The sequence below is a fragment of the Dermacentor silvarum genome, chromosome 8, assembly GCF_013339745.2.
Source record: "Dermacentor silvarum isolate Dsil-2018 chromosome 8, BIME_Dsil_1.4, whole genome shotgun sequence".
Lineage (NCBI taxonomy): Eukaryota > Metazoa > Arthropoda > Arachnida > Ixodida > Ixodidae > Dermacentor > Dermacentor silvarum.
In genome coordinates this window covers 30713872-30740537 of record NC_051161.1, presented here as the reverse complement: position 1 = coordinate 30740537, position 26666 = coordinate 30713872, and the positions used below count along the sequence as shown (strand labels likewise).

General features: G+C 39.5%; 2 protein-coding genes across 2 annotated transcripts in view; both read right to left on the bottom strand.

Moving 5' to 3' along the window:
* LOC119462048 (uncharacterized) overlaps positions 1 to 10454 on the bottom strand; it is a 110803-nt gene extending 100349 nt beyond the window's left edge. The window contains exons 1-13 of the mRNA XM_049672404.1: positions 10445 to 10454; positions 8731 to 8948; positions 7408 to 7514; positions 5951 to 6059; positions 4426 to 4566; positions 3010 to 3123; positions 2739 to 2880; positions 2148 to 2219; positions 2044 to 2070; positions 1851 to 1973; positions 1345 to 1559; positions 1151 to 1248; positions 984 to 1092 (exon numbers count right to left, since the gene is read on the bottom strand). Of these exons, the coding sequence (XP_049528361.1) occupies positions 984 to 1092; positions 1151 to 1248; positions 1345 to 1559; positions 1851 to 1973; positions 2044 to 2070; positions 2148 to 2219; positions 2739 to 2880; positions 3010 to 3123; positions 4426 to 4566; positions 5951 to 6059; positions 7408 to 7514; positions 8731 to 8948; positions 10445 to 10454 (1485 nt within the window). The remainder of the gene's footprint in view (positions 1 to 983; positions 1093 to 1150; positions 1249 to 1344; positions 1560 to 1850; positions 1974 to 2043; positions 2071 to 2147; positions 2220 to 2738; positions 2881 to 3009; positions 3124 to 4425; positions 4567 to 5950; positions 6060 to 7407; positions 7515 to 8730; positions 8949 to 10444) is intronic.
* The window catches only part of LOC119462047 (uncharacterized), a 99811-nt gene continuing 83329 nt past the window's right edge, over positions 10185 to 26666 (bottom strand). The window contains exons 63-79 of the mRNA XM_049672403.1: positions 26446 to 26531; positions 25177 to 25285; positions 24085 to 24243; positions 23919 to 24032; positions 22763 to 22886; positions 22564 to 22593; positions 22444 to 22467; positions 21394 to 21561; positions 18599 to 18718; positions 17674 to 17897; positions 17476 to 17582; positions 14556 to 14664; positions 14299 to 14433; positions 13863 to 13973; positions 11645 to 11786; positions 11449 to 11514; positions 10185 to 10898 (exon numbers count right to left, since the gene is read on the bottom strand). Of these exons, the coding sequence (XP_049528360.1) occupies positions 10723 to 10898; positions 11449 to 11514; positions 11645 to 11786; positions 13863 to 13973; positions 14299 to 14433; positions 14556 to 14664; positions 17476 to 17582; positions 17674 to 17897; positions 18599 to 18718; positions 21394 to 21561; positions 22444 to 22467; positions 22564 to 22593; positions 22763 to 22886; positions 23919 to 24032; positions 24085 to 24243; positions 25177 to 25285; positions 26446 to 26531 (2004 nt within the window). The 3' untranslated portion in view covers positions 10185 to 10722. The remainder of the gene's footprint in view (positions 10899 to 11448; positions 11515 to 11644; positions 11787 to 13862; positions 13974 to 14298; positions 14434 to 14555; positions 14665 to 17475; positions 17583 to 17673; positions 17898 to 18598; positions 18719 to 21393; positions 21562 to 22443; positions 22468 to 22563; positions 22594 to 22762; positions 22887 to 23918; positions 24033 to 24084; positions 24244 to 25176; positions 25286 to 26445; positions 26532 to 26666) is intronic.

Genomic DNA, 26666 nt, shown 5'->3' with positions numbered 1-26666 from the left:
GTTACTTTGCAATGACAAAGGGTAGATGCATAGGTGTAGCGTGGCTGTGTGTGCGCCCTATTCTCAATCAACAAAACAGGGCATCAGTTCATCGCACTTTTGTTATAGATCGCCAATTACCTAAATGCAGCTTGATTCGAGAATTATTCGAGAATTGAGTGTCCCAAGTGGATTGCCAAAAGTTTCTTAGTTTTTCCCGCAAGAATGGAAATTGTTGGTTGTCCCAACTCTATGGGTGGTTCATGAGAGGCGACTTGCAGGGTTGCAAGAACCTGAATGGTGTACTAAATACAGTCTTTACACAATTATCTGCCTGCTCTTCTGCCCCACATGAAATGACTTTTCAATGAAGCTGCGAGAATATTATCAATAAAGCCTCCCTCAGCTTACCGCAATGTAGTAAGCCATGTATATATATATACCAATATATATGTCTCTTACTAACAGCTGCATACTAATAGCCTGTCATATTTTGGTCTTTGCTCTCTCCTATTTCGCACTCATAGCCATGAGCTGATCTCATCATGCCATTTTCTGCAACTCTGGAGAACTGCTGATCATGTTCCTTCCTTTTACTCTGACAGCTTGAAGACTAAGTCCCAGGTTCGAACAAGCTGCAGAAATTGCTCCATTACCCCTCCCACACACACAGACACACACCATTGTTCATGTGTTTATTAATGATTATTTATTAATTACAATTCCTATCAGTGTCATGACTACACGTGGTGCTTACTTGATGTCACACCAGCAGTGTAAGAGGAAACTGGGACATGAGAATGCATTTCATTGGCTTTCTAGTGTAAAGCCTTTGGGAATGAACTTTAAGGTTTTCAGCATTGCTGACAAACTTTATTAACACATATAGTGTACCACTCTTGCATATGTGCCAGTTTATGTACCTTAGTGCTTAAAAACTATACGCTACAATCATACTAAATCAGTGTCTTTATGGACTGCTTAATTAAGGACCAAGTTCTTACCATTTGCAAGATGTCTTCAGCGGTTAAGATGTATGGGTTTGGAGGAGAAATCTGGCAATGCCCCGGAATTGTGTAGTGGTGTGTCATAAACACAATAATCTCACATATCCTGAAAAATATAATGCAATGAGAAACAGGTCAGCTCCAGGGACAATGGCAATCCTTACCCTCGTAAGCGGCTCAAGTAAGCAGCAGCATGGCTATAAGAAAGCCCAGCCAAGAGAATTTTTGCGACATTATTTTTTTGCAGATATTCCTTCACTTCCTATTAGAGAAAGGAAGGACAGGTGTGTGAGCATTAGAATGATTTGAAAGGTGCAGTGCATGCATCCCTACAAATTCAGAAGTGATCATGACTTACAGTGAAAAACCTAACCAGAAGTTCCATTTGAGTCTGCGCTGTAGAAAACAATGCCACTCCATCCAGTTTCGAGTGAAGAAAGACAAGTTTTCTCACAGCTTCCAGGATATATTTTTTCTGTTTTGACTCGAATGCTTCCTTTGAGGTCACAGAAGGAGACAAGGCTACTAAGTGTTTGCTGTCTTCAATAGAAAGAAATTCCTTGAAGCTTTGTTCTGAAAAGAAATATTTGGTACCAAGAGTGTAGTATTCACAAGTGTTCTATCCTCCAGTAATGCCTATTCTTTAATACCAGGGAGCACAATGACCCACACATTCAGTCCAACAATTGTTGGCACTGAAATCTCTCAAAGCCATTGCATACAGTAATACATTAGTCATTAATGTCTTCCTCGTTAACAGAATTAGTGTCTTGAAGCTTAAAAAGGTTACTGCACTACCTATAAAAGTTTTATTAGCAGGTTTGGAACAAAGGATACATATTATCATACAGTAGCCAACTTTACCTGGTACCGAGAATTGCCTTGACTGGTTGCTGAATGTGGCCTCCACAAAGACAACATGGCTGCAATGCTCGCCAACCAGAACTGTGTGTTTGGCCTTCATGGACAACACGCACACCAGTTTTCCTGAATTAAAAGAAAAGCACAAGCAAACATGAACAACACACAAGAGCCTGACCAGGTTTCAAGCACTTACTCTTATGGCATTCTTCTTTAGATCCACCTGCCATGCCAAAAAGAAAATGAAAGACAAGGAATAGTAACACAAGAAGACAGTGACAAGGAAAAAGCGCGTATTACCTCGCTCACACACATTCTCCGGGACAGGCAAGTCGTTTTCATCACTAGGTACATAATTTTCCTGACTTGGAACTAAAAGAATGAAAAGCAAAGTTTAGTCAATACATGAAATGCATGCAAACTTTCATGAACAAAACTTGTACAATGCAATTTGCTATTTTTGACAAAACTGAGCATTAGTAAAGTACTGTTCTGCACAAATCCATAAGGTGGAGAGTTCGTGGCAAGCATATATTTTTTAATATAAAATTAGTTTGCCTAGCACAGAATATATTAATTTTATCAATGCATTCTTCTAAGCTTCTAGTGACTAGAACTGTTGGTTAATCTTGTGCACATATAACCATCTGGTAGCCACTAGTAGAGCTAGCTGGTAGAACAAGTGGCCTGGTCTTGTGGTGTCTCTTGTTCAATGCCCAAGAGCAAAATAAGTTTGCTTTTGAGAAACAGTCCAGCTCACTAATAGGGATTAGTAGCAGTTAAGTGCAAGAGTAAATTGTATTTTATAAGTTTAATAAAATTGTTTATCAGCATGAAACTACAAAATGAGCCCAATCCTGTTGCACATAGGCTTTTTTAAAAAGCACTTACCCTTTGTGTACTGAAGGGTCTTGGCAATAGACTGAAGCCTTGAATACCTTTCTCTTGCGATGCATCGGCCCATGAAGTCCTCATACTCAACATGAAAAGCAGCAACGCATCCAAGTGGGCATTCCTCTAGAAATGCTGCCACCTGTTTGGGAGAAATACAAAGCCAAATAGTGTATGTAGACACTGAAAACTGAACCAGATTACACAATCAAAAAGAATTCATCTATAAATATATAAAGTACAGTGGCGCATTAAACACTTGACATATTACCTTATCAGTGATAGTTTTTTCATCCTCAAAGACCAGCATTGTTGTGTTTTTCTTCAGGTAAGCTGCTCCCCACTCTTGATCTCTCTCAACAGAGCCAATTTTTGAAGGGCATGTCTGAAAGAAAAAAAGAAAGCTGTGCTAATAATAGCTCCATTTTGCAGGCGGCATTCATTCAGTTATCTACCACAAAGTCTAGATACAAGTGCTTTCTGGATGACCTATGTGTAATATTTGTATGTTTTCAAAATGAGAAAGGGTGCTAGCAGAACACGTTCTTGAAAGCTCAGTCAGTGTAACAAAGCAAATGCTTGCTTGCAATAAGGGTTGTGCTATGAACTTGTGACACTACCAATCTAGCTAACTGACAATGACAAGCCGAAACATTGACGTTGACAATGACATTGCTTGTCAGTGTCATTACTGCGCACAGTCCTGGCTTCAGTCTGCTTGCAAAATGACCAAGGCTCAGTAAAAACTCCAAACCGATATGCAATGACATAGTTGACCAACTTATAACAATGTAGTGGTTATAACCACTAGATTTTAGTTACACTATCGTTTTGAGACTCCATTCATTGAAATAACATGCAGATATAATGGCTATTTTTCAAGGAGTCATAATAGTACAATGAATAGAGTGAGCTCGCTATCAAATATAAGGTGTGGGAGTGGGGGAAAAGGATGGAGGAAGAACATGTGCAAACAGTGAAGTGGCAGAACTTTGGAAACCCTTAAGCCGTTCAAATTCATTTTACTTCAAAAGCACCTTTACTGAAGGAACAAGTAAGAAGATAAAGATGCAATTTAAATTTCATAGCATAAGGGACCAACCTAACTTTCAAGGACCAACCAAGCTTAAGGGGCTTTTGTTCCCAAATGCATCATTGCACCACCTTGTCCACTTAATGGTGTGGCACTCTCGCTGCTCTAGTTTTAAGCTTACAAAGAGGTTCTGACAGCACTTGGTACTGATACAGCTGTTTTTCGCGGAAGTATCACATTCACTATAGGTATGTTCAACTGTATTTCTGGCCTGCACCTCTGTTTAATACCAACACACTACAGATACTTTGCAGCTGTAGCCCGAGGGCGCGGGATTGAAACCCGGCCATGGCGGCTGCATTTCGATGGAGGTAAAATGCAAAAACGCCCGTGTACCGTGCATGAGTGCACGTTAAAGAACTCCAAACGGTCAAAATTAATATGGAGTCTCCCACTATGGTGTGCCCCAATCAAATTGTGGTTTTGGCACGTAAAACCTCGAATTAAATTTTTTTATTTTGCAGCTCTAGCAAGACTTGAGCTTGCAGTAAGCATTTCTGTTGATGTTTCTCAGCTAATGACAATTGCCTCATGGCACATTTATTGTCAGCTCATAAAATATTAAAGTTCTTAAAACTGTGCCAGGTCACCTACCTGGTCATAGTTGACCCACTTTGCACGAATGCAGTCATCCATAAACCTTTCATGGGAAGAGCGGAGTCTGTAGTCATGGACAGCCAAGCTGACTGATATGCAAGGAAGAGTCTTCCTCGAGGGGCTTTCACCAACCTTTTGCTGGTGGACAAGGGAAAACATCTTTAAACATCTTCACAAGCTTTAAGGGCTTTATATACTAGCTTTCAAAGTATTGAAGCTTATTTAGTTTGGATAAGCATGCATCCCCATAAATGTAAATGTCACCGATTCAGCCCTAAAAGCTAAACATACATGGTACAAGCACGTGCAAGTAAAGAAAGGAAGTCCAATAAGGCAATGAACAGGACTAGTTGGTAGCTGCTAACTTATTCTATGTTCAATATATGAATCTTTTGAAATGTAGAACATACCCTAACACAAACTGATGTCTGATTCATCCACATTTCGAAAGTATCACATAGCACATAAAAAAAAAATAAAACACATTTATTTTTTAAGAATCCACACAGTTTAGTAGATTCACCTTGTTGGAACACCTGCAATATCCTAGCCCTATAGAATGTAGACCCAAGTAGCATGCATTGCTGCAGCACAGTGAATATTGGATTTCTCTTTTACACTTGGAGTGCAGAGACTTACTACATTTACAGTAAATAAATATTTTTTTGTGAGCTTAGCAGCTTGGGAAAGCACTTTGCACTATGTTCGGAACCATGCTTCAATAATAAGCTTTTTTTTCCTCCCCACAATTTTGCACATAAAGTGTGGCAACCTCAACCGCTTAACAACTGAGCATTGTGAGAAAGCCAACATTCTGATGTTCAAGGAAGAATACCCCCGCTCCCTCCGATGTTCTCAGACTTCTTCTTCTCATTCGGTACGCTTCATACCAATGTGCGCGTAAAGGTCCTAGCTTATAGTCGGGAAATAGAAAGGCAGCAACAGTGCAAGATGGTTCAATGGTCTTATCCATCACACTGTGATGTGTGCCCGCAGGGCAAGTGGCAATTCATAACCACTTTTCCTGTCCACGGTTACTGTCAGCTGTAACGCTCTGCGTGCCTTGCCCAAACTTGCGTAATCCCAGCATTTTATACGTTAACTCCTCTTGCACCTCCAACGCTATAACACGTCTTATGACACAATAAAATACCTTGCGTTACGATGTTGATATTTTCAGCTCTTGCATTTGTTCATTATCTGATTTCTGTCATAATGTAATTCAATTTTTTGTTGGATTTTAGCACTGTACTTTCAGGTTTTCTGTTTTGTTTGTTGTTTTTTACTTTCTGTTCTTTGTGTAACACAAGTGTACCAATACTGCCTAGAGCTGTTCTTGGGCACTTGCAGAAATAAATGAAATTAAATGAAATGCATGGCTGTGCAACTGTAGTTCAAAGCCGATTGACTCACACATCATTTTTGCCCTTTATATTCACAATATGTTTTTTTTTTCTGAGTTATAAAAAGCAGCACCCTCTTGCTTTGCATTTCTGCAAACATGGTATTTTGCTTTACTTACCATAATCATGCGGTGGTGCTTTGTGACAGGTATATTAGAGGGACGAGACAACTTGCAAGATGAGGGCTCAGTGATGGGGTGGTTCACAAATATTAAGAAGTCACACAACCTACAGAAAGAAAAAAGGCATTTCTAAATGTTAACAATCTTTGGAGAAAGTCTTATGAACTGCCATGAAACAGCACAAGTAAAGCACTGCTACAAGATACAGAGCAGTATAAGGTCTTATGCTACCCAAGTGGTGCATTACTACCTTAGATGTCAACACTGTTTCATGTACTATCGACCAAAAAAGTTTACGGACCACGGGATCTCAGAAAACGCTAAATATCCGAGCAGCCTTTAAAGGTAGCCAGTAAAACCGTACATCACAATGGTGTTTGCATATAACAGTAGAGGCTGGAAATGGGAATACCAGGCTGCAGTTTTGAGGCTGCGGAGATATTTAGCTTTTTGTCAGATCCCTTGGTCCCTAAACTTTTTTGGTTGATAGTACAAGACTAAGCATCAGAAAAATAAAATTAGACTTGATTGTTCTTAGATGTTTATTATATTAGTTCATCTGCTGCATTTAGTTAAATTATCATTTGTCATCATCAGCCTATTTAAAACACAGCAGGACAACTAGTTTACAAAAACATCTCTAATTACCATAACCCCCAGTCACTTGAAACCTTACTCCTACAAATTTCTTGACCTCATAAGTGCAAATAATTTTCTACAACCCTTGACCTCATTCCTCTTCTCTCGGCACTCATACTGTTATCTGTTAATCTAGTAAAGAATCTGTTGTTTACGTTGTCTGCATTCCATCTCAAATACAAACTTTGCACTGCTAAGTTTTAAGTGTTTTCTCACTGAAGCTGCCAAGAAATTTGCAATTACAATATATCTATTGCCTTGTTTTCCTTTGCTAGATAGAAACAGGCTTGCTCTTAACATCTATTTGTCTGGCAGCAAAAATGGTAAATGTAGATGTCAAATGCACAAGATTTTTTTTTTTTTTTGCAACGAAAGGCAAGTTACCTGAACTGGAAAACTATTCCCAAACAAATGCACATATAATGCTAAGAGGACATGCTTACCCCATTTCTCTCAAATGGCAAATTTATTGTAAGCAAAGCATTAAAAAATATTCATATAGGCTAATCAAGCACTCAGCGCAAAATACAAGTACGTCCATTATAAAATATCTTTCCTCAAAAGCCAGTGGTCCTCTGACTTGACGCTGGAATGCCATGCAAATACTTATGCCAAAATTCTTATTTGTTTCTATGGAAGTGGAGGCTTTTAATGAACATGTAGTCTACAGATTGGGGGTTAAAAATGAGCCATAACATTAGGAGCTAGCAACACGCACAAAACTAGAAGAACAAAACACGTTTAACATACAGCCTCCTTACGAAAAAAATCTTACAGCCGCTAGGATACCATGAAACAAAGCATAATCGGCGTACCCTGTGAGACTGTCAACGATGCTCTGATTAATTGCCTGCAGTTGAATGCCCAAGACAAGCTGCCACTTTTTTTCAGCATGACTGTTTTCAAAATGACTCCATATACGCTGTAATGCCAAGGAAAAAAAGTGTGAAACTGGGCACAAGGCAAAAATGAAATCAAGTTCATTAAATGCAGCTGCATAAATAAATTCACAAAAATTTACCTACTGTGCAAAGAGATAAAGCATATTTTACACAGGTCCACAAACATCTATGAAAAAAGTTAAGTTGAAGTGGCCGTTCAATGCATCCTACACAGAAATTGTAGGTTTGATACTGCCAGATTCCTTTTTCCACCTTTATCCTAAGTACGAACAAAAGCAAGATGGCCCCTATGTATAACGATAAGAAATGGGGGAATACTAAGAGGCTCAATATTTTGTAAAAAATCTGGTTTATGAAGACATCAGATACTACAGGCAAGTAAGTACAAAGGGAGATGTATTTTACTCATTTAATTAAGGGGTCTAGTTAGTGTAGAGAAGAGTAAATGAATGTCTAACATAATATTTTCAAAGAAGGAAATGAAACAACCTCTGCCTCTGTGGTGCCTCAGTGGCTGTGGCTCCCTGCTGCTGAACTTGAGATCGCCAGTATGATCCCGAGCCCTGACAGCCATATTCCAATGGGGGTGGAATGCAAAAACACTCACGTAATGTGTGTTGGGGGTTCAATTAATTTGGACTGCATTGGACTGGGCATCCAATCCAATGTGGTCCAAATTAACCTGGACTCGTTCACTACAGTGTCTGTCATAGTCCACGGTGCAGCTTTAGAACATCACAGCCTATAACTTTACATTAAAAAAAATTGAAGAAAAGACTACTAGTTACAGGACTCGCTGCCTCTAAGGATACATGCTGTGTTCTACCAATTCAGCTACAGCAGTGGCTTTCTAAACTTCCACTTTCCTAGGTACTTGTGCACTTATTCCTGAAATCGAGCCGATGGAGCAGATTTCAAACATCCATTATACGGCTGTTGCCACATCAAATGTGGTACTAGAGCTGGGAGCTGGCCAATAAACTCTGATATGCTACCTCAAGGCATCAAGGCAGCCTTTTCCCTGAATTATAGCATGATATAGGTGTACCACTACGATTACTCTATGCTTTACTTTGCTTTATTGACTGCTGGCAGCTTCAGCAATTATCTTTAGCGATTCCTTCATTTCCCAATCCTTGGCACCTAAAGTGAGTCGCTTCTCTTAACCTCTGAGCCACCATACACCACTCTATTTACTTAACACGGCTGACTTGAGTGTGTCCTGAAAAGGTGTACCTTTGCAAGGTCAACAAAGTTGCCCATGTCAGTGACCAGGGTGGAAATTAGGGCAAGGCCATCTACATGGCGTTCTTGGACAAAGTTGCTCATGATCTGCAGGAATGGGTCTATGTGCTCGTGCTTTCCTGCATGCAGCATGTTGGCCAGAGAGCTTTCTAAAGCCACAATTGCAGCAGCAGGGCTACGAAGCTGTAGGAACAAATCCAGGTCCTTTCCTGCAACAAGTCACAAATGATTATAAGACTTCACAGAGGCAGGCATTTGAATACTGAAATAATTCACTGTTTTGCTTTTCATTGAACAAAACATCACACCTTAGCAAACTGGACAGCCACACAGAGCAGTAATTAGTTTAAATGATGAGCCCATTCACCGAGAGTCACTCTTGACAGCTTTTCTGAGTCATAAAGCACTTCTGCAGCAGTGCGGACTGTGATAGCATTGCTAGCCACCTTTGTCTAAGATTACTTTTCTGTTACTGCTCAGCAGTTAACAATCATCAGGGTTGCAGGTCACATCGTATGGCAATTGAAGGTATATTTGCCAGCTTGCCAGAACAAACACAAACACAAGAAATGTAAATTAGTAGGTAGGTTTCTCCTTCCACATTTGCCGGAGTGTTTTTGACACTCTAGCGTTATTCACAGGCATAGAGTTTTGGGGTTGGAGCACACTTAGCGCTAGGTTACACACATCATGCAGCACAATTTCAAGTAATTAAACATACGGGGTGTGCCCTACTTCTCATCTGCATTCTATTGGAGCATGTTAGCACATTTTAAGATATGCACAATGTAAGTATTTCCTCAAAAAACATAAATGCATTGCACCGCCATGCCCAGAAAGTAGCAAAAAGAACAATTAAGACAAATGCACAGTATGATGGCTGCCAGACAGCCTTTCAGATCAGGTTACTAACTACAGTGAATACCCAGCAACCACAACTGTTCAAAAGAGAGCAAAAAACAAATGAGAGTATCATACCGAGCGATACGATTATTTCAACATAAAAATTAACGAGAAATACGTCCTCAAATCTGCAGGTTGCAGATGACTCAGAGGAGAAAACAATATAACCAACGTGTTCTGTTAATACCTTATCATGAGGCCAAAACTAGGATGCGCAAGAAAGCTTGCAAGTCCACTGTGACAAGGAATTAAAGGGAAAAAGCTCAGCATCATGTTATGCAATCACTTCTCTGAGTGGTATGTTAGGACTACAAGACTATATATGGTATAAGTGATCTGCATATTGCTAATGTGGCAAACGAAATTAAGCTGCATGCAATACATGAAATGTAATCTTTCAGAAGGCAACTGAAAAATAAGTTCCCATACACTATGCAAAACATTGTCTGTTAGATCTAAAGCACACTATTACTATACTATTATTACACTGCTGTATTACACTGCTGTATTTTTTGCCGGCACAAAAGCTGTTAAAAAAAAACTCAGTGCCATTCCATTCTGTGAAGGTGGATGACCAGCGGAGCTATATATATGGTGATAAACTATATTGATTTAAATAAAGACACATACCACATGAATTGTCATTTTCTACTGTCTTTATTATTTTGCCACTAAGGTGACTATAGCTTTGTGGTCGCTATGGTAGATGGCCATGGGTTCTGTAATGATGCTTGAGCGGGAATGGGCGCGAAGGCGGCGGGAGGTGTTAGCAGCCTCCCGCCACCTTTGCGCCCATTCCCACTTCTGCTCATGCTGTCGTTCTTCGTAGGCATGCTGTTCTTTCTCGGTCCGCACAATAGGCGGTCTACCCCTTACACTGCCGGAACACAACTGAGATAACGTGCCTATGCAGTGCATGACGTCACCAGCCAAAGAGACACAGCCATTGGCTATTAAACGCAGCTCGGGCACACCGGCGACACACTTTTGCTTTGTATTGAGGCTATGGCATTCTTGGTCTACGCGCTCAACCTACGCACACAGCGATCTGCTGGAAACTAGCGTATAACAGCTCCGGTGTTAAAAAAAAAAAAAAAAACGTCCACATTCATGCTGAGAGCATTCATGCCACTTGCCTTCATAGAGCTTCTTCTTGTACATGTCATAGGTAACACTCAAGTACACCAGATGTGTGCAAAGGCTTTTCGGAAATTGAGTAGAAATGTGTTGCTTTCTGATGACACAAATGAAAGGCCCTGGGAGAACAGAAGCAAGCAACAATGATATTCATAAACTGCTGCTTTTAGGGAATTGACAGCATACACAAATTTCTTTCAAGATTAATGCATACATTGTGTGCTACACATCAGGGCATCACAAGACATGTTTTCACCAACTCAAGGCTGTTGCATGCAGCCTGTAAGTAAGGCTACGTAATTCGACAAACAAATTCCATGCAAGCCGGTGTATTTTTTTTAGTAGCTTGCCTTGTGGAATATGTGCTTAAACTAACGCAAAGAGCTCCCCCCCTCCTTATGCAGCAATTGCAGTAGTGGCTTAGGGAGCTTATCAGGCTCTGTTATGCGTCATGAAACCAAGAATTTGTGAAAATAAGCCGTGACCAATGCATTGTGGTTATACAAGTGACAGTATGGAAAAGTGAGCATGACTTATCTACTTTACCTAACTGAAACTGTAAATAATTTTTTGCAAGATTACATGCAAGTACTTTGTATTTGTGTCAGTTCACTGTAGTCACTTTGCACTCTCTTGTCTTTAGGCCAAAACGAAATGCAATGAACTTACTTTTTTCTAGTGTGAGCTTCTTGCCCCCACTGCGCTCTCTTGAATCTGTTTTCCCCAGCAGTGTTTCTGAAATAACACACACACTCATGCCAGGCCTGTTGGATACAGGACAGGCCACAAGTGCTCATAGCATGCACATAAGAGCACATGTCTTGACTGCAACAAGGTTGCAAATGTTTGAACCATGATTACTCACCTGTGTCCCTTCCAACCAGTTTTGCTAGTGTAAGAAGCCTTGAATATTTTGGCTGACCTGGGCATTTACCAGAGAGGTCTTCAAGGTCAGCTTGAAAAGCAGCGACACAGCTTGTTGGATGTACATCGAAAAATGATGTAACCTGCATGATTGCACATGGCAAAGCTTTTTCAAAGTGCACATGTGAAAGAACACAATGAGACATTTCAGTAAGGAGGATGCATTAACTGAACTGCACAATCTAAGTATGCCGTTTTCAATGTTCAACACCTACCAGGCAAACATGTCATCTGCTAAGGTGCAATTCAAATGCTGTAAAAAGAAAATTAGACAACAACCAGCCCTTAAGCATTGCCAAGATTGCTTCAATGGTATATACTAGTCATTTAACACCAATTTAGCCAATGTGAAATTTCACTGCAGTTGGCCTTTACCTGCACGATCATAACAATTGGACACAAAGGTTGGACAAAGGTCTGTAAAATGCTATAACATTTGAGAGTGACTGCTAAACAAAAAATTGAAGCAATAGGAGGGCTGCAAAGTGGCAAAGTTGTTGATTTGGTGAAGACAGAACAGCAACAGTGTGTACTGCAAGTGGCTGCAAGCAAAGTGCATGTGCACTGTCATGTCACGAGACATGAAAAAGGTTGAAGCATTGGCACAGGCCAAGTCATCAGACTGGCTCACATGTTAGCCCGAAGTGTAAACCGGCGAATAAAAACAAGACAGACGGATACAGGACATAGGCAAAAGAATAGACTAAAGCACTTTTGAAACACAAGAACATTGGCTGAATGAAAAATATTAAAATAACAATTTTCAGGATGCGTGATCGGAGTTGTTCACAGTATACCACTGACTTGTAAAGAAGTATTTTATTAAGGCGAATGCTTGAGTAAAATACCTTCATTCCAACAGGCACAGAAGGACACCTTCCAGTTCATTGAAAACAACATGAGTGCTGGCTAGTCTTCAATGATGATTCAGTTTCAGACAAGCAAATAAAACAATGTGAACAGGAACCAATTAGAATGCATAATATTATAAAAAGCACAACACGGACTTTTTGAGTATCTATCATTCCATTAAATAAAGCGTTTTCATTTTTAGATGCTACAAGTGCATGGATACGTTGAGACAATGTGTACACATATGGCACTCCGTTTACACTTTTGGTGCATGCATATTTTGTTCTTAGGATGCTAGATTTCATAAGCTTTTAGTTGCACTCCAGTGCCCATCCTGACTAATGCATGTTGACAGGTTCGTTGACTAGATGAAGACAGAGAAAGACAACATCAACACACAGACACATACGGCGCTATGTGTGCGTTGTCTTTTTTTCTCTGTCTAGTCACGTCTGCACATTTTATTCGTGAATCTGTCCTGTCTATTTCCACTTGTCTGTCCCCTCCTTTATTCATTTGCCTGTTTTCACTTTAGTTAATACTATGTACTAAATGATCCTTCAAGATATGTTACAGAAACTTGTAATAAGATTCACACATTAATGGTGCATTCAAAACAGTGTTCAAAGACATCAAAGGTGCAGCTGCAGACATTAGGAGCAGACAAACATTTTTCAAGCCAATACAATTCCAAACGAAAGCACAAATTGCATGTTTCCAGATTAACAAGAAACAGGAAAACATGCCTTTTCAAGTCTGCAATATTGTATAGACACTTTTGATACTACGGGCACTTCTTATATAACAGCAGTGTACTGCATTTTGCAATTGGCATTTATTGTACAACACCGCAACAGCGTACTTTGCAAGTGGATTTCCAGCATTTTTTTTTCTTTCTGCAGTGAGTAACTTATCTTGATTGGTATTTTTAACCAATTTAGTTACACATCACTAATAAGAAAGTTCTTGCCAGCAAAGGCCCTAAAACTGAGTTAACTAATCCTAAGAGAAAATGTCACTGAAGTCTTAATTACAACAAATGATGTAATCCTATTAAAATTGTAAAAAAAATGTTACCAAGGGACATGTGGAACTTTTTTAAAAGGAAAACTTTCCCAGACATGTTCCCATGGCAAATTAAAGCAACAGAAGCTGTGTCAAATGCAACAGGGACTGCAGCAAGCAAGCGAACAGAACCCTAGCTGACTGTTTTTGATGTTAATTACTATGGCTCTGACTATCTTTCAAAAGACAACTTCTGGCTGATGCTGAAACTAGCATTCATGGTTACGACACATAACACTCACCCTGCGGGTAAGGCTGGTGTCATCTTCAAAGGCCTGCAAATGACTGGCATTCTTCCTCAGCGCCATGTCCCAGTCGAGATCTCTCTCCACATGACCTGAGGCTAGACAAGTCTGACCCGAGAAAATAGCGTCATGAGCTATGAGATGGTCGTAAGACATGAAGACTCAAGTGACATTAATTTGGCTACACAACAGCAGCATTATGTGGATTCGCATTCCATATAAACATAGAAGAACCCACAATAGATAACAAAAGTATACCAAAGAAAAATTTGCTGTGGAATTATCCTGACTTTGCTAATGCTACTTTTTTATCTTAACACGTAAGGACACTTCCTCAGCTCAGAGACCACGAAACATTACTCATTGACTCACTTGCCATGAGACACCATTACATGAAGCATGCTATAAGGCTATCAGCGCATGTCTGCCAAACCTGGTCATATCCTTCGATGCTGTGTTGTCTGCACACATCACCAAACCGGAACTTGTTGTGGATCACCGCAGATGTTGTGACCGCAAGGTTCAACGAAAGGCAGACTGAGCAACGTGCTTTGTCACACACTGATTTCTGTGCAGATATTAAAGAAATAACATACCAATATAATTTCCGCCTGTTACAACTGTGTCACAGCAATCACATAGTACACTTTTTTCTTTTTTTCACACATATAGTGACAGTGCAGAGCTTACCATGAACTTGTAATCATTCCTTGTGAAGTAGAAAAGCAAAGGGTATTCAACATTGCATGTATCAGGCTCAGCAATCCGATGCGTGAGCAAGAGGAGCAGGTCAGAGTTCCTGTAAGACAAATGGACATCTGAAGCTTGCAGCCTTTTACAGGTTAAAAAAAAAAACGTTTTTTTAATTTCTTGCACTTATTTTGCTACATGACAGCAATAGAGCAGTTCTTTAAGATGACAGTACTGCTTCCACAGTGCACATAATCAGCTATTTTTGATAGTTAACACTTTTAATTAAGTTTGCTTTTGGAGCAGGACCGCTTCACTTACTACTGTTGGTTCAGTGACAGCATTTCTTCTTCTCTTTAACGTCCTAATAAGGGCCCCCCCCCTTTCATAAACTCCAGTATCAACCAAAACCAATCAACCTCTTTTTATATTCGAGCGAGCTATTTCATATCACAAGCTTGCAGGCATCATGATTATTTCAGAAAACTGATATGCCGATTACTAATATGCTACCAGCCAACATTTACAATTTTATCATAAAATGCTCTGTCTTTAGAACTCATTTACAATTGTCAAATTTGCCCCAATGATTTTAATATTGTAATGGGAAAGTGCAGTAGCGAAACTATTTACAGGGTGTATTTACAAGGGTAGCATGCACTGGCTAAAATGGAAGCCAGCCAACAGCAAGGAAGGCACGTCGTCATCGTCAGATCAGAGGTGGCTGCTTATGGGTACGTCCCACTAGATCCAAGCGTCAACATCATCGTCTTCTAGTAGCACGTAGCATGATCCCCCGCACCAGAAGCACTGCCCCCGCGCCACTAAGGAACCACAGCAGAGAAAGGGTGGTAACGCCTCAGTCTCGAAACATGGACGACATCGCTGGACAATGGAACGGAAGTTGTAGCGGGGCTGGCGGGCACAATCTCGTATGTGATGTACCTAAGTCACTTGTCGAAGGACACAGTATGGGCCCGTGTAACGAGGAAGGAACTTTTCAGAAAGGCCCTCATGTCGGGAGGGGACCAAAGTAGCACGAGGGCACCTGGAGCAAAACGTTCGCCGCGGTTTTGCTGGTCGTAAATGCGCATCTGATTGTCTTGGGAAGCAGCAAGCATACTATGGGCTATCTGCCGCATGTAATCAGTCTGGGCAATGGCGTCACGTGCATATTCACTAGTCGAAGTTCAGGGTTGTCTTTCAGTGTTTTCATTTGTGTCTATTTTGAGGCAAAAATCATTCCAAAAGAATACAAATACTGTTGCCGACAGATTTCTCAAAGCAAGATTTTTCGGATTCATCGATTATATGGACGTACCCGCACAGTAGCATCACAAACTTACAGAGCCAATGTATAACAGCAAGCAAAATTTCAGCCACTGTTGTGTAAACTTATTCATAAACATTTTTGTTCATCTGTGAAGCATAGCTTTCTCGCTGAGACTTCAGAGGATAGTGCCTGTTCATGTCCACAGCATCCCTACAAAACCAGTAATCTTTCCGGTAATTTTTAATAAACAGTTCATGTCTCGAGTAATGAAACAATCTTAACCCTTTCAGACACCAATTAGTTTTGTTGATTAAAAACTTACTTTCACCACATTTCTTACAGCTTCCGAATCATAAAAGGCTTACAGCTGCAGAATAGATTAAGAGCTTCTAGTTCTTTAGTGAGTTATGTCAAGTTTACAGAATGTAGACTCCATGCAAAACTCACTGCAGGAACATCAGATATGCAAACATCAACTATTTCATGTCAAGCAGGCTTGAAAAGCACCTATCCAGCCCCTCAAAAATTATGACTGGTGCAACACATTGCTAAAAACAATGGAGGAAGTGAACCCGCTACATACAATGACATACTCACACCAAGCAAAATACCCAACCATCTACCTTCATACTTGTTTTCCTACAACTATTTTCCTGTGCAATTCAAACTTGCAGCACTATTTCAATAAGAAACGTTTCAAGATGTGCGAGACACATTGTAAATATCCTTACTTTTATCAATGCTTTTGCTGATGACGCACTATCTTTGTGTACACAATTGTGTACATAGCGTCTGAAAGGGTTAAGTAACTTTCACCAAACTTTAGTTCTTGTTTTTTTTGTTTGGGTGCATGTATTTCTCAAATTATGAGGTTGGCAGGTCTCTTTATGTGATTTCCTTGTTAGCTATCAGAAATGTGAATCAATGCCGCTGTGAAAGGTGAACAACTTCACAATACTATTATTGTTGCAAATAAGTGTTAATCAGTGCCTGTGCAGAACAATTCTGACTAAAAATTTCAAAATGAAGTGCCAAATTGCAATTGCCATGTTCATTAGGGGAATAAACAAAAGCATTAAGAGCAGCACAAAAAACTGTGTTGGTACTCCCTACTTGCAAAAACAGCGCGAAACAACAAAGGACAATGAAGAGGACTAAATGAATGTAGCACTGACTAATAAGAGAAAATTTTATTGGAAGCCCAAGAATAAGTAAAACAATGTCAGGAGCACTACAACATAAAGCTCTTTATAATTGACAAGGCTAAGCAACAGACATTTCTCACTTTGCAGACAGGCTGTGAGGACTGCACATCTGGACAATTAAGCTTCCCTTCTCATCCAACACGTCACCTATTGTAGCCATCATCAATAAACTAAAGCAGATCTGCATCACAATCACTGTGAAAAACGAGATTACATAATTACAGTGGAATCTCGATACGATCTTCACGGGAACTGAAAAATAAAGCGCATCATCCAAAAATCATATCATCCAACGTATTATCCAACCAAATCGTATTATCAGGAAAAGAAAAAAAAAAAAGGTGTCATCCTGAAAAACGTATTACACACAATCATATCAACAAGGTTCCATTGTATCAAGTTTGACAACCATCCAGCTGTGTGATAGAAATTTTGCACAAACCTGCTCAATGACTGTAAGGATGAAGCAGACTTGAAGTGCTCAAAGTAGATTCCAGCTATAAGCTTGAGTCTCAAAGAAGCCCGAGCTTGAAAATGACGCCAAACTGTCTGCAAATGAGGTCCCAATAAAAACTTGTAGCGCTACAGTCTTCACACTGCCACACCATAAGTACAAAGTAGTAAAATCAGTCAACCTTACCAGCACAACATAATCATAGGCTTTGATGTCAGCATAAAGGGATGAAAATAGGGCTGCACCATGTACTGCCCGTTCACGAAGCCACATGCTCAATCTCTGTGCGAATCTCTTAACGACATTCACATGTAAGGGCTCCATAAGGCCACTTTCTGCTGCATTTACCAAGATGGCCGTGGTGGCTGATGACTTCCTTGCCACGCGTAAGAATGCCAGGAGCTCAGTCGCTGAAGGAAAGAAAGCACTTGCATTACTTAAGCAGAGCACTAGGGGTTTTCAAAGCATGCTTGCATTTTACTCAGGAGACACCCTTGGCACATATCTCTTCCATTGAAATACCCTGATCAGTAGTTACTCTCAGCTTTTTCATTAAATTACCTCAGAGTTCAATGAGCAAGGGCCGTTTTCCTCTTTCCTTATGTTCGTGGATTCGAACATGAACGTGCACCAATCCAACAGGCACAATGTTCAGCACAGTGCTTCCAGGAATGCTTGCACGTCTGCTCATGACATTGAGCCAACTATGAACTTTGGTGCTTGACATTTCAAAGCACATCATTAGGAGGTTTTTACTAGATGAATTGCTTGGTTAGCAATCACCTTGTAATTTAAGCATAATGTAAACAGACAAAAGGGTAGGTTATAGACCTTTGTTTTTTACTATTGTGAGCTAACACTTTCAAGTTACTAATACATAATGTGTCTGACTGGCTATGTGATAATTGGACCAATGCTGTTTCTGCAGCTGCTGCAGCCTTTTACAAGAATCCCCAAAACTGAATTCCTTGCATATACTGAACTGTATGTTCTGCCCATTTGGAACTTCTCTCAACTCAGCATTTTAAACTTTTTGCATTTACAAGCCACGTGAGAAGTTATCCCCAAATGCAAGTCGTCACTACTCCTCCTGAAGTGAAGAGTCACTCACCTTTTATAGCCTTGATAACATTCTTGTTTGAGTCGTACGAGATGTCTTTAAAGATTAGGTGCGTGCACAGGTCGTATGGGAATCCTTCTGGGGCAGTTGATAGGATGCAGACCAACGAACCTGGAAAATAAAATGCAAGAACACACTATTCTTACTTCACTTTCCAAACAAAGAAATTATCAACATTTGTTAGAAGTTATACATCAATTTTTCCAAATATGAATGTGGAAAGAATAAAAAAACTAAAAGTGTACAAGGGCTATAATTTACAGCAATGTGTGTAGTGAAAGGTCTCGTGTTTTTGCTAGCATTCCCAGCAAAATTGTACTGATATTATACTGCTAATTAAAAATACTGAAAATAAAGAAATAAAAATATCTTTTGATTAAAAAAAAATTTTATCATAAAATGTTTGCTCCACTTTCAATACTGGCTCCATGTTTTAAAATAGCCATTTTTAAATATTGCTTAAGTGGTTTCAAGGTTACCTAGCCCACTGGATATTATTTCCATGAGAGAGCCACTAAAGCAGCAAAATAGTGAAGTGTCTCGCTAATATTGGCATGGCAATGTACAAATATTGGAGAGTGCCTTTTACACATTACTGATTGTCACAAATTCTTTGTAGCAACGTTAACTTGCATATTCCTTCTGCATTCTGCATATTCCTTCTGCAGGTTCTTTGCTAACTATTTTTCCAATCAATTACAGTGCGTTAGAATTGATAATGAATACAGTAGCTATAAAGTAATAAAATACGGTGTACTGCAAGGTAGCACATTGGGACCAATACTTTTTAACATTTATGTCACTGACTTGGGCAATTTACAACTGAATTCCAACATATTCCAATATGCAGATGACACCGCACTTATTCTAGGTACCGCGGAATATGAGAGAGGATGCGCACACCTTCAAGAAGATATACATAAAATCATGGAGTGGTTTGGGAAAAATTGTATTTTTGTCAATCCTCATAAAACCAAATTTTTATGTTTCCGAAATTCACACAAACATGTAAGCCTCGACCGGCCCTTATACTTGCACAAATCTACCTGCGGCACTTGTGAATGTGAACCCCTGCAGACTGATTCAGTAGTAAAATACTTGGGTCTTTTTTTGGACGAACACCTAACTTGGAATAATCATGTGGAACACTTGCGCAAAAGGTTACGAACTATGGCAGCTTTAATTTATGATTTGCGTGGGAAATGTCCTCTCAATTTAAGAATTACAATATACAAAGCATTAGTGGAGTCTGTTTTGCGCTATGGAATAACATTATATGGCACATGCTCAGAACACAAAAGGCAAACGATTAATAAGCTTATTAAACGAATAGTAAATAGTTTATCTTATGGAACAGTCTTACACATGGCTTCCGCAAAAGAAAAGTACTCTAAACTAGGTATACTCAAGGTAAGGGAAATGTTTCGGTTTTCAGTGGTTCTGCGACACTATTTTGCAAGTGATTTCAGGGTAGCTGTCCACAAAGAAGTGACACTAAGGAAAACAGAGATACGTTAAGCCAAGAGTTTTCACAAACTATGGTAAAAAAACGAGGAAGTAATATGTCCCAGCTGTATTTAACGATCTCAGTGACGATTTATGCAATATCGTAAAAAGAAGAACACTGGTGAAACAGATAAGAAAGTGGTGCTTAGAAACAATGCAAGAATGACAATTCTGTCTGGCTCTAGGGTCATGATCTGTTCCATGTTTACTCTTACGTCATGTATCTAGTCTACCTGTCACAGCTTGTCAATTTATACTTGCTTTTACATTTTTTGATTCCTTTCTTTATTTTTATTTCTTTTTATGTCGCGCAGGACGGGATCCTGCTAGCTGATTTTTTGTGTATCATTGAGCCTTGTAACCGCTGATGTATCCACCAGCTGCCAGCTCAGCCGACAAGCGCTAGGTGCTTAGGCTGACCAGCAGATTCACGTGTATGAAAAAACGGGCGAATAAAACTATATTGTATACTGTATTGTATTGTATTTACGATGATTTGTCACTTTATTTGCTTTCTTTCTCACACATGTACATTTCTTGCCTTTTCTCTCTCTTAGATGCTGTCACAGTGATGCTTTATTTAAGTAAATACTATTAAAAAAACATACTTGGGACCTTTTACATATGCCACTTTTGAATTCTAGATATATTCTATGAGATTCTTAGACATCACCCAACGTCCTTTACAAATTTTTCAATGGAGCAAATGCTTCGTAGCACCCAATACTTTTGCCCTTGTTTTGCAACTTTGGATTTTTTAAATGCACAGCTTATACGTTGACAGAAGAGCCTGATTGATTTAAGCCTAACCGATATATGGTAGACGAAGAGCAATTCTTAAGAAACAACTTTTTCTTTGCTTTATCGCACAGCAGCCCCAACAGCCAAAACACTATTTCCTTCAGGATGAAATTTCAGTAAGACACACCCTAGATCATTTCATGTTTGTCTTGTTAAGATTTCACTGTACAAGGTGCATTTTTATGTTTCATTCTACAACACTATAAATGATATATATGAAGTCTACATATATATCGTCTACAATGAACACACTTACACAGCACATTTTTTGCATGTTTTTAGTTAATGGAAGTAATATTTAATGAGTTATTTGAAACACTGCAAGTTGATTGTATTTAAACCTGTTTGTTAATTTCACAGCATTGGAACTTGGGTTTGCTGGTAAGTGTAACCCCCGTATGTTCGTAGATTAATGCTGACATGTAATGCACATGTCAGCGTTACTCATGTTACATTACTATAAATTATATTATTCTCACCACTTGTATTTGGGATTCCAACATGTCCTCGGTCAGCAGGGTTTATCACAACCGTGTGATTTAAACTGGCTGCAGATTCCTTGTTGGGAATGGCTGTAGTTGTGGCAAGTTCACTTTTGGCTGTAAAATCACCAGGCTTGGTCGAAATTTCAGAAGTAGCTGGCTTGACTGCAAGATGTACTTGTGCGTCACACATCACTGAAGTGGAACGGCTACAGTGAGCATACACGTGTTCTCAAAAACCCAAGGCCTTTTTTCCCATTGGAGAGTTAATAAAGAAAAAATTTACATTATGAAAATGCTGCTTTCAGCATTTCTGGCCACTGAAACTGTTCATGCTTGTTGTAATAATTTTGTCTTCCTGTTTTTCAGCTATATCTATAAAATATGATGCATAACAATTTATTGCTTGTCAATTAATTTTCTTAGACTGTGAACACACAAAGCTCAGTCTGGGTGATGCAACAAGACCTATACTTCAACAATGGAACAAATACAGTGGAATCTCGTTGATACGATCTTCACGGGAACCGGAAAATAAAACGTATCCTCCGAAAATTGCATTATCCGAAATACATTGCTGCTATAAGAGACTGATCGGGAAATTAACAAAAAACGTATCATGCAGAATCATATCAACAAGATTTCACTGAACTGCAAGTAGCAACAAGTTTACTACAGAAAAAAGTTGACTTCATCACAATAAGTGTTAAGTGCTTGGGTTCCCACAGTAGCTCATTAGAAAAGCCTCTCGCTGTGCTTAATACTTCTCATTATTGCAAGCACGTTATGACTAAGAGGTGCAGCTTTTATGCTTTAGTCTGCAAAGTGAGAACTAAATTTGTGCAATTCATGAACATAATTGCCCATGTGGTTTGTAATGTGTGCTACCATGCCAATCTAATATGAGAACAAACTCTGAATGATTTTTGTTGCTTGGTTTCAGTCAAAAGTGCTGAACTCGTGCTATATCAAGCAAAAGAACCACCAGTACAGCAGTTAGCATATATTCCAGATGTCAAGAAATACGTAACATAAGAAACACCTTACCAAGCGTGTCCTTGAATTGTGATGCTAGGATGCAAAAAAAAAAAAAAAGTATAAGAGATTAAAATTAATTTTACAGAGTGGCTTTATTTTGGATGCATTATTGATGGGAAATGGTTTTACCTTTGTATGACTCTTCAGTGTGGAGTTTGTCTAAAAGCAATAACACATTTTTGCTTGCACTACTGTTTCTACTTTGCCAATATATTTATTAAGAAGACAGCACAAAACACTACCAAATAAGAGAGACAGGCATGTCAGACTGATAGTTTTTTTTATATATATTTTTTCCATTCTAAGCTCATTCACAGATCAACCCTACCAAGAGCATTGCTGAGCCTGGCAAGCCTGGAGTAAGGCTGCCGACAAACGCCTCTTCGGTCTTCATAGTCAAGGTTGAAAGCGGCTACGCATGTCATTGGGTTGGACTGCAGATAGGACAGCAGCTGTAACAGAGAACACAGTTTGAAGCAACAATCAGCAGCGCGCATCTTTTGAAAGTGAATATTGCGAAACTGATATTTGCTCTAGGTGTCACATTTGGATAGGAGCACTGTCTACAAACTTCTTGCTGTAATGATGGTCAAAGAGAATTGTAGCACAATAAACAGCAGCAGAAAATGGACTGAAACAGGACAAGCACCATTACCGACTATTTTTATTATTTCGTGAAAGGACAACATATTGTCACTGTTTTAATGATGATGAAGGACCAGACAGTGCAACACTGAGTCAGGAATCTATATTGGGCAAATTTGTGCCCAGAAAAACAAGTACTAACACTCACAGCACAACATAATGACATGCACAGCTGTTGAAATTCAACCTATGGCCAAGTGCGCCGGCTATTTCTACATGACTACAAGCTTCAGCATAATCGCTAGTGCTCACATATGTTCGAGAATTTACTTTACCATTCACGTTTGTGCGCACAATCCAATTAGATAACTCTTACACTATAGAATTGGCGATATCATTCTGGAAATTTCAGATACCTGCAGGTGCCTCTTGCGCCTTGTGTGAATATACACAGAGATAATGCACATGAAGCTTCAAAGTCATATTTTCAACTGCTAATTTTGCAGCACCTGGTCGACCCTCCAATTAGCACATTCTAATGGGCAACCGAAATGTCCCTTATATACGCTCACACTGTTTTTATCTTTTTCAATGTAATGTGCCTCTGAAATTTCTTAAGCAAGCATATTCCTGCATGAAAATGTAGTTGAATGACCAGCATCAGTCTTTATAAGCATGCAAATAGCCCAACAATAGTCTAGCATTGACGATGAGAGGCCCTATTGCATAGGCACTACCAGAAATAAAAATAAAGAAAAAATAAATAAATAATAAAAGAAAGGTACAGCACTGCATGTGAATGGTATGCAACATAATTAACAAGTGTAGCAAAGCTGCTATGAGGTAATCATCCTAGCACAACCGGACCGAAAGTATTGTTTTAATAATTGCGCACTCACTTTCCAGGACACTGTGTGTTCGTCCTCGTATGTCCAAACTGTCTTGTCTGAAAACTGCACCATGGTCTTGAATCCAGTGAAGAAGCCTTCAAAGATTCCAGAGCGAGGACATGTCTGAAATAAAATAACATGTCAGCGAGATGCTGTGGACATGCATTGCTCTTACCTCATAGTAGTTGACCCAGGTTTCTTTTTCACATGGAGCACCGAATTCAGTTCTGTTGTCTTTCACAACAAACTTCAGCGTTGCAAAGTTAAGTGAGAAACACATCATTGGCTGATGTTTCTTGTCCCCAAAGGCTTGCATGAAAAGAGCCGATGCTGCCTGTCATAAGAACAAGCACCCATAATATAATTAGGGCACTTTCCATCCCAACCTGCTTGAGATAAAGAGAAGTGTATACAGTTCCGCATTTTACATGGGAAGAAGGAACTTTCACCAACTAAATTTTATTTCTTCAATATATTGCAGTCTTCAGCTTTAGGCCATCATCTATATTAAAGGGGCGCTGAAACACTTCTACTAATCATACAATGGCCTCACTATTAAGGTACGTTGTCTCATAATCTCATGCTGCAAACCTTTTTCGAATCCTTTAACTGTGGAGTTATCACACCAATTCCCGGCTTTCTCTCTCTTTTCATCTCCACTAGAGCACTGGAAGCTACACGGCGGAGAAACCAAGAGGGCGAAGACCCAGCTGAAAATTGATGTTGCACTGGCAAAAGGGATCATTGCGGCCCCCTATGGTGGCCGCGGTAGACTACGCTATGCGGCATGATGCTGCCATCTCAGAGGCCATGTGCATTGCAAAGATGAAATGATTTTTCTGTCTTTTTGAGATCACAGACATATATATTTTCAATTTATTTAACTCAAAATTAGCAATTATGTATTACTGACAATGTCCTTGTGATCATGAAACCAGCCAATAACGTTGGTGGGCCAAATGCTTTCGATGATGAGATTGCGGATGCGAGAGCAAGCGATTGTTCACTGCTTTCGACACGAAATTGTAAATTCCCTGCTGCATGCTGCACAATAATATATGGCTCACATGTTCACAGGAGCCTCGTTAACAGATCAACAATGTTTTCTTTGTTCAAAAAGTGTTTCAGGGGCATCTTTAAGTAACGCCATTCCTTTACCCAAGCATATCACGCTGCACAATTTTTTTTTACTGTTAAACAAGCTAATTATATATCCCTCTTGCTTTCTTGGAAATTTATTGAGGCAACAGTGAATGTTAAAACTCACCAAGTCATTATTCTCATCCTGAAGGATTGATCTCGTGGATGGCAGTGTTATTCTGCATGGAGATTCTGGTGACTTGCGGTGTGTCAAGAATATCAGCATGTCCACAACCCTAAGGGAAAAAAAAACTGCATGTACAAATGCATACCAATACACAGTGACAATAGTCACTTCACACACATTCACTAAGCACTATGTCTGTGTGTGTGTGTTCCTCTTCTTTTGTGTTAAGTGAATCATTGCGCGTTCCACTAGCATGTATGCCATACCAACTTTTGCAGGTTTCACAGAAGTACAGTTCTTTAGGCAATCCTTTCATAAAGTTTATAAGCATAAGCCCCATCGAACTATGTTAACAGAGGGACAAAATAATGCTAAGATGACTTATGCTGGGCTCTGTCCCAGCTGGAGTTGGTGCTATTTAAGAAACATGGAGCACTTTTGTACATGATTCTGCTAACACAACAATACTGCGAAAGTTTAAATACAGTGTGAATAGTCAGGCACCAATTAAAAAACATGTAAAAAAAAAATTGCTGTTTCACCTGAAAGGCAAAACATTGACAGTGAAAGCAAGGTACCAGAACCCACCAAGTAAAGCTCATACATTTATGGGCAGCATAAAGTGCAGTAAACATTCACTTACTAAGTAAATAAGTAAACAAGTGCAGTGTTACACACCCAAAAACACACATGAACAGAGTTCATTGAATGGCCGCGAGCACCACTTCTTAGGATATCACGCAGCCACCCTTTGCAAGCTAACATTCTATGTTACAGCTCCCTTTACCATTCCAATGTGCTGTAGCTCAACTGAGTAGCTAGATCACGTGACCTCTGACCCTCGGCACAAGAGAAGAGAGTGCACATCAAAGCACCAGCCCTCTCACCTTAGTGCTCGGCCTCACAAGATCTGGCTGGGGATTCTTTTCATATCGAACAATTACAAGTGCTCTAGGTAAGCATTTTTGTAATCAGCAACACATATTTGTGCACTGAATTAATTGGAAAGCCGTGTGTTTCCAAAGCAATTGCCACTGAACATTCAATGTACCAGACTTGCCTCTATGCAAGACAATTCGAGTAATATTCTACACATTGCTAGACCAAGGTTTGTGCTAAAAGACAGCTTGTGCTAAAATTTTAAGGAAAACAATCAAACCTGTTACCTACATTACATTTTTCTTCAGCTGATGAAACCTGTGTGCTCTGCCGCCACACACATAAAATGCCATGACTCGATACCCAAAATTTACAGATCTGCTCACTTACTCAACAAATGGAAGCAAAGCAGTAGGTTTTTCAGTCACGGGAGAAGCAAGCACGAGCTTCAGATCAGGATAATTCTTCTTAAACAGCTGAAAAAAAGAAATGGTTGGCAAGCTTAAAAACATCAGCAGTGCTGAAAAATGACCTGGCCTAGTAACTGTTCTGGGAATGATAGGAACAGTAAGGACGTAAAATTTGCAAAGCTTGCACTTACTGTCCAGTAG